The following is a 13,673-nucleotide window of genomic DNA, read 5'->3' as shown; positions in this document are numbered from 1 at the left end:
GTAGGTCTATATAGCTCTGCTACTCAAATCTGTCATGTCTGGGTCCAATTTGTGCTTGTTGTAAATACTCCTACACCAATTCCATCAGTATTATGAAGATTTGCCAACTTGCAGTTGTATGTACAAGATGGCTACGTAAGATGGGACACATCCCAGAGTAACAGTTGTCCCAGGATGTTACATTCACCCAAACTCTGGTGTTTTCACAAACAGCAGAAAAAATAAGGGCAAGGGAAAGAGCTTTCTTTTCAGTACGACGCTGCCACAGCTACTGGCCAATTGGCAGCTGTTAAATGTGACTAGCTGCCAAGCGTCTAAGAAGAGCAATTTGGAACAACCTATAGCTACTGAGTTGCAGACAATATGCTTTTACCTTAGCTTGAAGTTGACAGAGGCTTCTGTTGCCTTGGCAGTTAGTATTATATATTGAATTGAATAACCTCTTGGTGAATTACCTTATTTAAATGCAAGGTAATATACAATGCTGGATTTTCTGCTGCCTTGCAAAATTCTAGTATTGAAGTAGTGCCAATAAAGCTGCTCTGCAGGAAATAATTTACAGAATTATTCTAGTTCAGTAGTTCAGGTAAATATGGACTTTTTAACACTATAGGCAGGGTGAGTAAACTCGTTTCATGTTAGACTTGGAGATGCAGGTGTGATTATACACTGAATGAGCAGAGGGAATTGTAGTGATTTTAGGATTCAGATCAATTCATTTTAGGGCAATGAATCTGGTGAAGGGTCTAGACAACAAGTCTGGGGAGCAATTGAGGGAACTGGGACTATTTGGCCTTGAGAAAGGATGCTTGGGGAAGATCCTATCATTCTTTACGACTACCTCAAAGGAGGTTGTAGTTGGGGTGGAGGGGGGTGTGTGTCAGTTTCTTCTCCCAAGCAACAAGTGACAGGATAAGACAAAATGGCCTCAAGTTGTACCAGAGAAGGTTTGCACTGGATATTAAGAAAAACTTCTTCACTCAAAGGGTTGTGAAGCGTTCGAACAACCTGTCCAGGAAAGCAGTTGAATCACCATCCCTGGAGGTATTTAAGAGATGCGTAGATGTGGTGCTTAGGGATGTGGTTTAGTGGTAGACTTGACAGTGCTAGGTTAACAGTTGGACTATACGATCTTAGAGGTGTTTTCCAACTTAACTGAAAGTCTAATAATAGAATCATTTAATTTTCATTAAAAAAAAGGACTGCATAAGGAGGTGGCCAGGTGTAACTGGGCTAGTTAGCCTCAGGCTTGAAATGAATCTTCAGGGAAGTGTAAGAACTGCAATTTAGAGTTAGTATTGTCTTTCTGTAGGAGTTTTTGGACTTAACACTTCTAGAATAATGACTTGAACGTTATGAGAGTGAACACTCCTTAATTGGGAGTATTATATCACAGTACAGAAACAATAGCTAAAGCTAGTAATAGTATGAAGATAATAGTAAGATACCAACAGTGATCTGTGATAGTTGGTTTTGTCACACTTTCTTGTTTCTAGTAATGATCTTCTACAAGAGAGTAGGAATGTGCTGTTGAAAAATTGGTGCTGATAGTGAGGCATTGGCTTGCCCTGTAAGGAAGAATTGGTTGGCCATAACTGAAACAATATAGAATTATGTGAAGGAGTAATACAATAAGATCATTTCTTACTGTACAAGCTAATGTACTTAGGTAGCAGGGATTTTTCTGTAAATTTCACAAGTTAAAGATTGGGATGACTCAAAGCAATTCTGTAATGGAGCACTTCTTGCAGAGGGAATTCTCTCAGGTGATGTATTGCAATACTAGGTTTTACCAGGTGAGGTATTGAGAGGTATAGCAAGCTATCTTGTACATGGTCTTAGAGATTCATTCTTTGTGTAAGCTGTTAGTATGCACAGCAGCTACTAAAGTGTTACCAGAAGAACAGAAATGTAGGGAACTAGTTTTGAAAGAGAAAACTGAGTTTATATTGCTGAGCCTAGCCAGACAAGCTTTGTTTTTTTCTGAGTTTTTAGGACAAATAAAGGAATAGAAGGATAGAAACAAGATCAAGTAAGTCTAAACTGGCCTGAAATGTTTGAGCTGAAAGTTAATTTCTAATCATAAGTAATAAAACATGTGGAGATATAAATATTAATTCACCTTTCTTCAACTAACGAGACAGGATTATAAGTTTGTCATTCAAAACCAAGTAATAAAAGAAGTCTTTCCATATTTGAAGTGTGACTATTTCATTCATATTAAACTTCAAACTTCCTGTCTGAATTCAGTTGTGTAACCATCCATATAGTGATGCTAGTGTTGAATTTTTGTCATTTTTAGGGAACTGTTCCAATATGAAGAGGTCTTATTCTGCTTTAGGTTTCCATAAGTGTGGTGTGAAACGTTTCCCGTACAAAAAATCTAGATGCATCCAAATTCAGCCATTACGCTATTTTTTTCTTCTTGTTGGTATTTGCCAAGACATCTTATGCTGTAACTTCTCAGGGGAACTGAGTTCTAGAAATGTTTCCAAGGTCAGACAAGGGCAGTCTAGTGGTGGGTTGGTTTAGAATAAATTTCAAGTTTATCCTCATCAGTGAGACAAAAAGCTGAATAATGAATTTAAAAGGTTGGAGCTTTATTCTGCTGAATTTGTTTGTAATGAGTATTGTAGAGTGGAAAAAAGGTCCTGGGTGTTCTTCCCAAATAGAGTAGCTGGTGAGGCTGCTAAGCCGCTGTATCTATACCGGCTAAATGAAGGGAAATGGGATTTAAATAATCAAGACAATGTTGTATTGTTAACAGAGGCCTACGGATTGTGATATGAAGTTTTCAGGAGATATTGTAATGACCGGTGTTTTTTTTTCCTGTGCTGCATAACATATGCTGATTACTATAGTGTTATCTTCTGAGTTTTCTTAAATAATAGTCCATGAAGTCACTAAAGAGGGAACTTAGAAAGCATTCATTTGAAAATATTCTCAATATATTACATTTTCTTGATCATAATTAGCTTTTAATGTCCTCTGATACACATTAATAGATGTTGAAGTGTAATAAATTGGTAGGCATAACTGCTGTCACTGAACTATTTTTGGGCAAGAACACGTGCCTGTCTGATCAGATGAGTGAATGCTTCTGCTAAAAATTTACAGTTGAGAACTTGAGGTAAGGCTTGGAAGAGTTTTTGTCATGGCCCTGGCTCCTGCTATCCAAGTTGTTAATGAGACCAGCGGTTTTTTATGCTTTCTCTTGTATAGTGGTGTCACTGTAAACTGTGTAGTTAAATGTTAAGGTCAAAGTTTCTTACTTGCAAGTGACATATTGAGCTGAACAACTAATTTCTTATTTATTATTAGGTTCCTCCACAATTGGATTCTCTGGTAGTGGGTTTGGTCAGAAGACTGCTCCACCTCAGAAGTCAGGAAATCAGTGGCAGAAATCCACAAAACCACAAAGTACTTCGTGGCAGTCCCAGACTAAATCCAGCACTACAGCTAAACCCAATTATACAGGGAACTTCAGTGTTATTGGAGGTCGAGAAGAAAGAGGAGTCAGAACACCAAGCTTTGGTAAGTTTTCTGAGGGCGTTACTTATAATGGCCTATGTGAAGTTAGGTGTGCTGTTAGCCTCAAACTCTTGTACCTTTGTCTTTTTTATTTGTTTACATTTAGGTCATATCTAGTATAAAGTAGAAGAGAACTTGGCAAATCTGGTGTCCTGCTTTTGTAAAGCTACACTAGAATATCACAGACGAGCTGACCATGGCCCATTTGCATGTTTGGGTATAAAGTCTCAGGGCTATAGTCTCTCATCCGAATGGGCACTGGCTTTCTATCATTGAATTCAAAAGGTAAATTTGCATGAATGCAGGGAAGAGAGGAAGGTTAATAACATTGCTCAACAGGCAAAAGGATGCAGCCCTTTCCCTAGCTAAAGAGTAGTAGCTAGCCTTAAGAAAAATTGATGAGCTTAAACGTACTGCAAATCACTGTTTCAAAGAGTAGAGATGGGGTAAGGAGCAGACGGATTCATTCTTGGAACCAGTGCCTTGAGATGGACATGTCATCCTTCTGTATTAGCCTTTTGGAAGGGGGGAGGGGGAGGGAAATTCTTATTTATTGGTAACAGGTTTATGCCTCCCTTTCAATGGCAGTGAACAAGTACTTCATTTAACTTGAAATGATATTGCGGATTGGACTAGATGACATCCAGTGTTCTCATCCAACTTCAGTTGTTCTGCAGTTCTCCAAAATTTGTGGGTTTCATAACAGTTCTGTAACTGTTCGTGTTGATACTTTGTTCCTTTGTTATTCTGCGTAAATTTCAACATACTTAAATGTACAGTACATTTCTGACTAGACCATTAAATATTCAGTCATCTGAAAAGCTGCTGTACAGCAGTTAGAATTACTCTATAGTGGAAAAATGAAACAATTTCCAAAATCATGAATAGCTAGATACGTACTTCCTCAGATCTACTCAGCTTTAGAAAAAAAGAGAGCATTTAGTCATGAGTATGTGTGAGGTTCTATTCTTCTGGACTGAAAACTTGCCAGTGACCCATTTCATTTGTTCTTTTGTTAGTCTTGTGGAGTCTGTCTAGCTGCTGAATGGTATTTATGGTAGTGATGAAAGCCATGCAGGTGTAGCTAAGTGCATGCAGTATGTTTCTCCAGTTAATGTGTTCTCCCATGTAACTTTATTTAATGTTTTTTCCTTTCATAGGTCAAAAGCCAAAAGTTTCAGCAAATGACTTTGAAGATCTCTTATCTAATCAAGGGTTTTCAGCTAAATCTGATAAAAAGGGACCAAAAACTATTGCTGAGATGAGAAAGCAAGAAATGTCTAAAGATATGGACCCCTTGAAACTGAAGGTTGGTTTGACAGATTTTGATTCAAATGCAAATCTGAGCTTATCCTTTGAACTACCAATAACAAAGCAAAATGGTACAATAAAAAAAATTGATAAAGCAGATAAATGACGTTTTATTTGTATTTAAATGAAAATAACTGTCATACTACCGTGAAGTTAATTAGCACGAACAAGAGTTAGCTAGTGATGAAGCAGTAGGGACAAGAGCACAAAGTATGCCAAAGGAATGCAAGTTCCTATTTCTATCAGCTGAGCTTGGAAAATTTAAGATTGCACCTTGTTAAAGTAGACTTTCTGAAACCAAAATTGTTCTTAATTTGTAGAGTTCCAAAATGTCCCCTTAGTAAAGATGGATTAAGCTAGTAGCACAACTGTCTTTAAAGAACAGGCAAGTGCGAATAGATGTCTTCAGGGTGACCACTTGCATTTACAAGTTAGCTGGTTCTATTGCTGTCCTAAGAAATTATTAAAAGAAGTTTTGGAGATGGGCTGTGCAACTAGGAGTCTTATCTGATCAGCTGTTCAGATTTTCTTGGTGTATTGATGATAACAAGATACTAATACATTTATATATTTGAATATTACTAGTACAAAGTCCATGAAATGGACAGTTATTCTAAGTAAGTTTCATGGAAATATCTGAAAGAATGCTTTAGTTTTTGCAAATTGCTTAAGCAAACTATTAGCATACATGAACTTGTGTATATAAATCAGGTGAGAATCTTAGTGAAGAAATTCATGTTGTACCCTGCAAAGGAGTTAATGTAATTGTAACATATGTTTTTAAGTACTCTTTTCTATTCTCTTGTCACGAATTGTACAGGGTTTTGTAATATGTAACTAACTCATCAATGTCTTTTCCAATGACAATTTCTGTAATAAATCAATAACAATGAGCTACTGTCTAGGGACAGATGCAAAACACAGCTTTTAATTGATAATTGTATTGGATGCAAGAAAGAAGAATGTAGTGTAAGACAACTGGACCTGGGAGATCAGTACAGCAAGACAATTGTACTTGGGTCCCAATCTTGTACAGAATGAGTGAGAGTTCAGACTTTATACGGAGAATGCTTGCACTGTTGCATTCAGTTTTTATGCATTCTGTTTTTCCCAGATTCTTGAATGGATTGAAGGAAAGGAGAGAAACATCAGAGCATTAATATCAACTCTTCATACAGTGCTTTGGGAAGGGGAAAATAAGTGGAAACCTGTTAGCATGGCAGATCTAGTGACACCCGAGCAAGTAAAGAAGTACTACAGGAAAGCAGTGCTGGTAGTTCATCCAGATAAGGTGAGTGTGTTCCTCTAATCTTCCCTCCTTTATACAGAAGTAATAGCAACTGGTTTTACTGTACTGTGCATGTCTCTGACAGATGCTACAGTGTTGGTGCTTGATCAGGATCCTAGATGCTCTTTACTTCTCTTCCATTGTCTTCTGAATTTGGTGCCTTACTACATCCAGGTAGTGCAGGATTTTTCTTGTCATCCTGACATAGCACAGAATTCAACAAATCAATGTTATCAAATAAGATCCCCTGAATGTCACTAATGCCTAAATTTGGTTATGCTGGGTTCTGATTGCATTGTGGCATACTTAATGCTAACTGGTGGACTCTGCTTTATTTCTACCAGCTGAGTCTTTAGGACTTTTAGGGCTATTCACCGGTATATGAAGACTAAGACTGCCACAGCAAAACTGGTGGGAAAAACCTGTTGAACCTCCTTTACAAGAGATTACTCAGCAGTTGAAAAAATGCAATGAACACAAATTCCACTTGTTTTTAAATATTCTATGCATTCTCTTGCTGTTTCTGTTAGTCTCCAAGCATTTGAAGGTAGCATCTTTTTCTGAGTCATTGCTCTAAGCTATGTTTTAGGTATAAAGGTAAGTGTTGAATATACCTAGTTTAAATTTTCAAGCTTATCTTTGGTAGTTCAGTGAGCAGTTGTTCAAGTCCTGTGTTTTGTTGCAGCCATAACAGAGAAATAAGACATCGTTCTTTTTCTCCCCTCTGTTCTTTCCTGTTCCTGACTGTGTGGTTTACTTCAACTTTATGTGAGTTTCTTGGTCACTTCTGTGAGCCACTTAACTGCTCGATGTCAGAATACAAGCCTTTTTGAATCATTTTCTTCTTCAGCTTTGATTTCTTTTCTATGACTCTGAGTACACGAGTCCTTAAAGTGCTACAGCTGGCAAAAGCCAAGCAGTAGAAAGGGAGCTACACCAGCAGGTGCCTTTGATGCTTCCCTTTTCTTTTAGAAAGAGCCTGTAACAATGGCTAATTCCATATTGTGGGACTGGATCTTTACTAACCATGGGGGCTGGACTGGCCTGGAGGTAGGGCTGCTATGAGAAGGCGAGGAATCTTCTTTGGTTATCTCCCTTCCTTTGAGTGTGGAGGCAAATGCACAGCCAAGCATATGTAGTTAATGTTGAAACTTAAAAATCACTTGCAGTCAGCATTATTATGTATTCCTATGAGGACTGTTGGGAAGCAACTGCAGAAATGACTGGGTTAATTTTTAGAGCTATTAGCTGAAAGGTTTTCCAAGCTCTTCTTTTCATAAATACTTTTTAAGTTTCAGTAACTTGTGAATTGCACAGAAGTTTGAAGTAACATAAGGAAACCAAGGCTTTGGCTTTGTTTAAAATATTTATGGCAAAATCTGTTTGAGGCAGCAGTGCCGTGTGCTTGCAAAATGCTACTCGCACAGTAGTCTAATGTTGTTCATTATGTTAACAAGTAAAAAAGCTCAAGATGTTTCCCAAGCTGCACAGTTCCAAGCGCTTTTATGTTTTTAACATTCTGTTTGTTTTCAGGCCACAGGACAACCTTACGAGCAATATGCCAAAATGATCTTCATGGAATTGAGTGATGCGTGGTCAGAGTTCGAAAACCAGGGGTCCAAGTCCCTTTTCTAAAAGTTCATCTTTTATTGAACTACTTCCAAAAACTGGAGTTGAGCATTGTTGTAACCTTTTCACCTATGATTTATGAAGTGCTTTTCCATGATTTCAGCACAGTTTGCAATCATGCACTTAAATGTGGTGATGTATTTTGTAAGATGTGGAGTACAAAGCGTTACATAGATGCATTAAGAAAACAGCTGCTCAGTACTTGAAGAAATCATGGTCTGGGGATAAAGATTTTTCAGTTTTATATATGGTAAAATGGAATTTTAATGAAGTTCCATGATCTCTGGTACACTAGTATCAATTCTAAATCATTCCACTTCTGCTGATCTCTGCTTTATCCTCTTCATTCCCCAATTTGTTATTTTCAGTAGTTTTGTGATTCAGTTTTGATCTTTCATGCCTGTCGCCTTATTCAAAGTGCTTTAGTTACCAATAGTGAGTCTGTTTGGATTATTTCAAATCTGAAGGTGTATATTTTCATGTGTCTTTTATGTAATCAATCTGATAATCATTCTGTAAATAATATTTTCTGACAATACCTGTGTTCCTTACAGTAAATTAACAGTTGTTTAGCCAAAAAGACCTCAGTTGTAGGGAAAGTCATCCAGGGTTGTTCTTGATTTTCTTTTTTGTTTTACTTTTTACATATGAATCTAGAAACAAATCTTGGCTTAAAAGTCTGCATGTTCCTGCTCTGTTATTTATTATGAACCTTTGGAAGGCAGTACTTCTTTTACTAATTCTTTAAATGGTATCTTTTCCATCTGATATCAGTGGAACATGCTTTCCATTGGACTTTAAGTACTCTGATAAAAATGTTATTCTGAAACTTGACGTGTAAGCACAAAAGAAAAAACATTTTACTCTGCTTTGATTTGTTGTCAGTGAATGCTACATGATTTATTATCATTTAGAGAGCATTTAGAGTTTTAACACATTTTTGCAGCATGTCTGAACTTCTGTATTTTGAGATATGCATGACATCGGTGTATGTGCAAACATGGGATGTATTGGTAGTGTTGTATTTCTGCTCATCCCCCTTCCATGCACTAAGTAGAAGATGAGCAGAGACCCAACTTAAGAACAAAACTTGCCATGTTCTCTCATCCCTATTCAGGTGGCAGTTTTCACTAGGGCTGAAATAAATGAATGCCAATGACCAATGACTGTTACATTCGGTACAGTAATGAAATGCAATTCTCAAATCAGATTTGAAAACGTCAAAAATCAGCAACATCTGAAAAGAAAAAAAATAGGATTTTAATGCCACCTGAACAGTGTATTGGATGCAGTTTTCCACTGCTGAGCAGGCCTGAGAGCCTGGGGGTTAGAGACTTGTGAACACGAGTTGCAATTCAGTCCCTGTTCTAACACTGTCAACTACTTTGCTGATGAAAGATTGTGTGTGTATGTATATTCACATATATTCAGCTACTATAATTTTTTTGCAGTCAGAAGCCAGGATCAGTTATGGATCCGAAGGCTATGTATTATTTGTAGTTGCAGTTGTATTTCAGTTGCAACTTTGAAGCAGTCTTAAGTCCCATTAGACTTATTCTTTATGAAAGTAGGTAATTCACTTTCTGACTTTTCCCTTGGGACACCTCAGGTTTTTTTTTTACACACATGGCCTGCATCCTTAGAAATCAAAGGCTTGTGGTAAGTTTTGTGTGTTTGAAACCTGGTTGGCTTTTTACAGTTCTAAGGCAAATGATACATACAGGCTTAAGTACAGACATGCAATGACTGACTGCACTCCTATATACAATAGGAAGAGAAAACATTCCTAAGGGAGCTGCTTTTAGTAAGGAAAAAAGTGAGGACTAGAAAAACCCATGTTCCTTTCAGCACATTCAAGAAACTTAATTTTGAGGGACACATTTTTAATTGCTCTCTTTTTGAATTGAAATTTTGGAAGAAAATATTCCTCTGCATTGAATGCTTGGTAGCATTTTCTGGATGACAACTATGTTTCTCTGGTTTTATTTGTCCACTCCTATTTACCAAAAAAAATAATTACAAAAATTTTCTTGAACAGCAGCCTTAGATACGATTTTAAGTGAGCAGGGAAAAATGAGCACAACTGGTTTAATTGGAACCAAAGATCTCTTGAAATTGACTGCCCCTTTTAAAAATTACAGAAACAGACATCTGGCTGTGCGTTCTTCCAAGAGCCATTTGCTACTTAAACTTCATTCAGGTTGACAGGAACCCTCTACTTATTTTACAGGTTAATCACCTCTGGTCCTCAGTGAGGAAGTGTCTGATTCATTACTCTGCTCCTTTCTACTTGGTTGAATTTTAGTTTGAGGAATCTAGGAGGGGTTCGGACTTCAGTGAACTTTCAAATAGTTAAATTTTGCTCACAGGGTGTTACTGAAATCCAATTCTTATAAAATCCAACTTCTTATACGTTCCTGTGTTCAGCACAGCTAACTGACACAGTTAAACAAAAATTCTAAACCAAAATGATTTCATTGTCAAGAATTTAAGTAGTGAACACAGTAAATTGAAGTTTTGTTTTTGATAGTGCAGAATGCGGACCAGTAAAGTGCTTCATCATTTAAGGCTAATACATAACATTTTTTAGTTATTGGGAAAAGGGAAGCTAAGGTAAATTTTATATAGGGTTATACTGAGTCTTAATGTTGCTTTTAAATTAGATGGCCATTTGGAAGAAGAAAAAGTCTAGAAGTTATGTCTGAATTCATCTTAGAAATTAAAATGGTTAAAGGAAAAAAAAAAAACACACCACCACCACCACCAAAAAAAACCACCTGGGAATGAGGACTTTTACCTTTCTCATGCTCTGTACTTCATTGTCAACTGGTTGAGTGCTGCTGTATGGGAGAAGACTGCACCCAAACCATTATGCATATATTTCATTATAGCTGTTCTTGCTGTCCACAAGCTGGAAAGGTTTTCAGAAGAGGCTACAAGAAAATTGATTAAGCTGAGATTTGATTTTAACTGATACTGTGAATCTTTTCTGGGTGTAAAATGCTTATTTTTCATTCATGCTTATTCATTGCACGCATTTTGAAATGTTGAAATTAGGTGGTCTTGAAAGCTATGGTTTGTATCTGCTTCTGATTGCAAAAGCTGAGGTTGAGGTGAATCAAAAGTGGCGTTGCTACATTGAAGTTGTGTCTGCCAAATTTCAAATGTGGCACTTGCATTTTGGAGCATCTCCTTGACTCTTGCAGTAGATTGTTACGCTTTCTGGCCCATGTTTGTCGTTCCTTTGTAATGACCAAGAATTGATACCATCTCTTTGGAGCCTCCCAGTATCCGTTCTTAAACATGTCAAGCTACTCAATTTTATTGCAAGAGCAAGGAGAAGAAAAGAAGCAACAGATTAAGTGAAGAGTAGAGAAGAATATCTAGACTCTAACCTACATCTCAAATGGTGTTGTTTTATTTGTAATTCTCCCTTTACTTTTCTGTAATTCTCCCTTTACTGACCTGTTTCTAACTATCCCTGCTAAAAATAGGTCTCTAGTAGGTCTGTAGTCTGCTTTTCTAGCCCTTTTAGAAGTGCTACTGACTGGTTATAGACCTGTGGCAGTAACCAAGTGCGTGGCTTTTTTTGCAGAAGTTGCTATAAAGTAGGGCCTTTGAAATGGTAGGGCAGATTTCTGCTAGTTCTGAATTACGTTGGTTATGTTACATTGTTAGTGTTATTAGAGCTGGAGAGTCTGGCAACTTCTTTTAGAATAGAAATCTGTGAAGAAGACAATTGATGTTAAGTGCATTTGGCTAGGACCTGCCTGATGGAGGAGAGTGAAGTGTCTTTGCCATGTTGTGGAAGTAAGTTAGTGTTTTGGCCTTTGGCATGGTCGTTTGGTGTTTCTTAGCACTGTCAGATTTCATTGAACTTAATAGAAATGAAAGTGAGCAGTTAAACATTTGCATTCCTGTTAAATCATAGAGTTAAGCTCAATATTGTGAGTGAATACTGATTCCCAGGCATCAAGTCTGTGAGGTAAAGTTCCTGTGTTCTTGTCACTTGGGTAAAGTTTAGGTAGTTTGCTAATTAATGGTAGCTTCCTCCAGCACATGGAGAATGGGAAGCCGACAGCAGTGCTGATTAAGTACATTTCTGTGGAACAGTGGCAAAGTCTTTGGCTTTACACCTCTGAGGGTAACTACTGATCATGAAAAACGCCTTGTTTACCTCAATTTTCTTGTTAATTCTAAAAAGTCCCTCTAAAATTGTTTTGCCAAGCACAAAGTAGCAGCTCCTTCCTGAATGCAGACTGTCTCTAAGCTGCATGCAGAGGATTAATATTTTGCACGAACCAAAGCAGAGTTTGAGGATAACTGAAACCTCAGCTGCCCTTTGGGATTGCTGGGCTACCTTTTTTTTTTTTTTTTTTGCTGCTTGCAGGAATATTTCAGGGGATACATACAAGTGGAAACTTTGTTGCTTCTTAGCTCTGTCCTTAATTGTCTAACAATCGCAGTGTAATGAATGCTTTGTAAATAGGTTCAAAATAGTTCTGTACAGTTGCCTGTGCTTGGAGTCTGTTGACATTTTCTGTCAAGACCTTGCAGGTGATTGACCTGCAAAAGCTGTAGAAAGAACTTCTTGTTTCCCACTGCTTGAGTCTGTCTGGTGCAGAGTAGCTCTAGCTACCAGCCACGGGAACTAGGAGCAAAGGGTGACAGCTGAAATGTGGTTCCAGTCTTGATCAACCTTGGAGTGCTTGCTTGCTCTGTTTTGGGTGAGCTTATTGTAGACTGCAGTTTAGACTGCATCAAACTTCAAATATATGCTCAAAAATATAAATCCAGTCATTTTTATGAAGGATACATTTTGTCATAGAAGCTTTTATTACCAAAAGGGGATTAAGAGGCATTGTGAGAACTCCTGAAACTCTTTAGTGGAATGTATTGTATTTTTGCGGTGTAGACTTCTAGAAGCAATTGTCATTTCCATGATAAGGACTTAGCTTGCTCTGAGGTCCTTACTGTAACTACATGTAGTTGTGATTGTACTTTCTATACCTGTGATTTTTCTGGTTTGGGGTGTGAGGAAGAACAGAATAGACACTTAAGTCCTATTTTTGCCATCTTCCAGGAAACAGAGTGTACTGAGTAATTTTGCTACTAGTGAAATGAGAATCTATACCTGTATGTATATAAAGGTAATATAATCAAAGTTAAAGCTGGTTTAAAAATAAATTTAATGTTTGGCACAATGTCCTTGAACAGAATATTTTGCTTTGAAATGCACTATGACATAACCAGTGAGCAATTAAAAATAAATAAAAATCATTTGCCTGTTTCTTTCTTTAGTGAGGGAAAAATGAACTAAATATGCAAAGCATTTCCACTACCTTTTTCAGAAAGATATGCAAGGATTTAGAGAAATGGTGCTCATTAGTATGTTAAGGCTGACTGAACCTATTAGGAAACTGAGTGCCTCTTCAAAAGGTCTGCTCTCCTGGTAGAGAGGAGCCCCTGCAGCCTCCCCTGTGGTTTGGCAGCTGAATTCCTTAGACTGCTGTCTGTTTTGTGGTGGTTTCACCCAGCTGGGCAGCTGAGCTCCACCACAACTGTTCTCCCACTCCCTCACAAGGGAAAGGGGAGAAAATATGATGAAAAGGGCTCAGAGGTTGAGATAAGGACAGGGAGATCCCTGAACAATTATCGTTACAGGCAAAGGGCAGAGAAGACTCAAGCAATAAATGATTAATCTCCACATGTTATAACTAACAGATTAGAGCAGTGAGAAACTCAAAGCAAACTAAAAACACCTTACCCCCATCCACTCTCAGCTGCATCCTCTCTCTGAGGGGCACAGAGGAACAGCCGCTCCCTCTCGGTCCCTCTCTGCCCCTGCTCCCCGTGGGGTCCCTCCCACGGGATGCCGTCCTTCCCAAACTGAGCCTGCGGGGGCTGCCCGCAG

General features: G+C 37.9%; 1 protein-coding gene across 2 annotated transcripts in view; it reads left to right on the top strand.

The window, feature by feature from the left end:
- The window catches only part of GAK (cyclin G associated kinase), a 78,335-nt gene extending 65,296 nt beyond the window's left edge, over positions 1-13,039 (top strand). For both annotated transcript variants that reach the window (XM_066987876.1, XM_066987875.1), the window contains exons 25-28: positions 3,322-3,534; positions 4,692-4,840; positions 5,957-6,133; positions 7,664-13,039. In XM_066987876.1, coding sequence (XP_066843977.1) covers positions 3,322-3,534; positions 4,692-4,840; positions 5,957-6,133; positions 7,664-7,765 — 641 coding nt within the window. In that variant the 3' untranslated portion in view covers positions 7,766-13,039. The remainder of the gene's footprint in view (positions 1-3,321; positions 3,535-4,691; positions 4,841-5,956; positions 6,134-7,663) is intronic.
- The last annotated feature ends 634 nt before the right edge of the window (positions 13,040-13,673 follow it).

This window comes from Anser cygnoides, chromosome Z, assembly GCF_040182565.1.
Source record: "Anser cygnoides isolate HZ-2024a breed goose chromosome Z, Taihu_goose_T2T_genome, whole genome shotgun sequence".
NCBI classification, from domain to species: domain Eukaryota; kingdom Metazoa; phylum Chordata; class Aves; order Anseriformes; family Anatidae; genus Anser; species Anser cygnoides.
The sequence above is the reverse complement of the archived record's forward strand: the minus strand, read 5'-3'. Positions and strand labels throughout refer to the sequence as shown.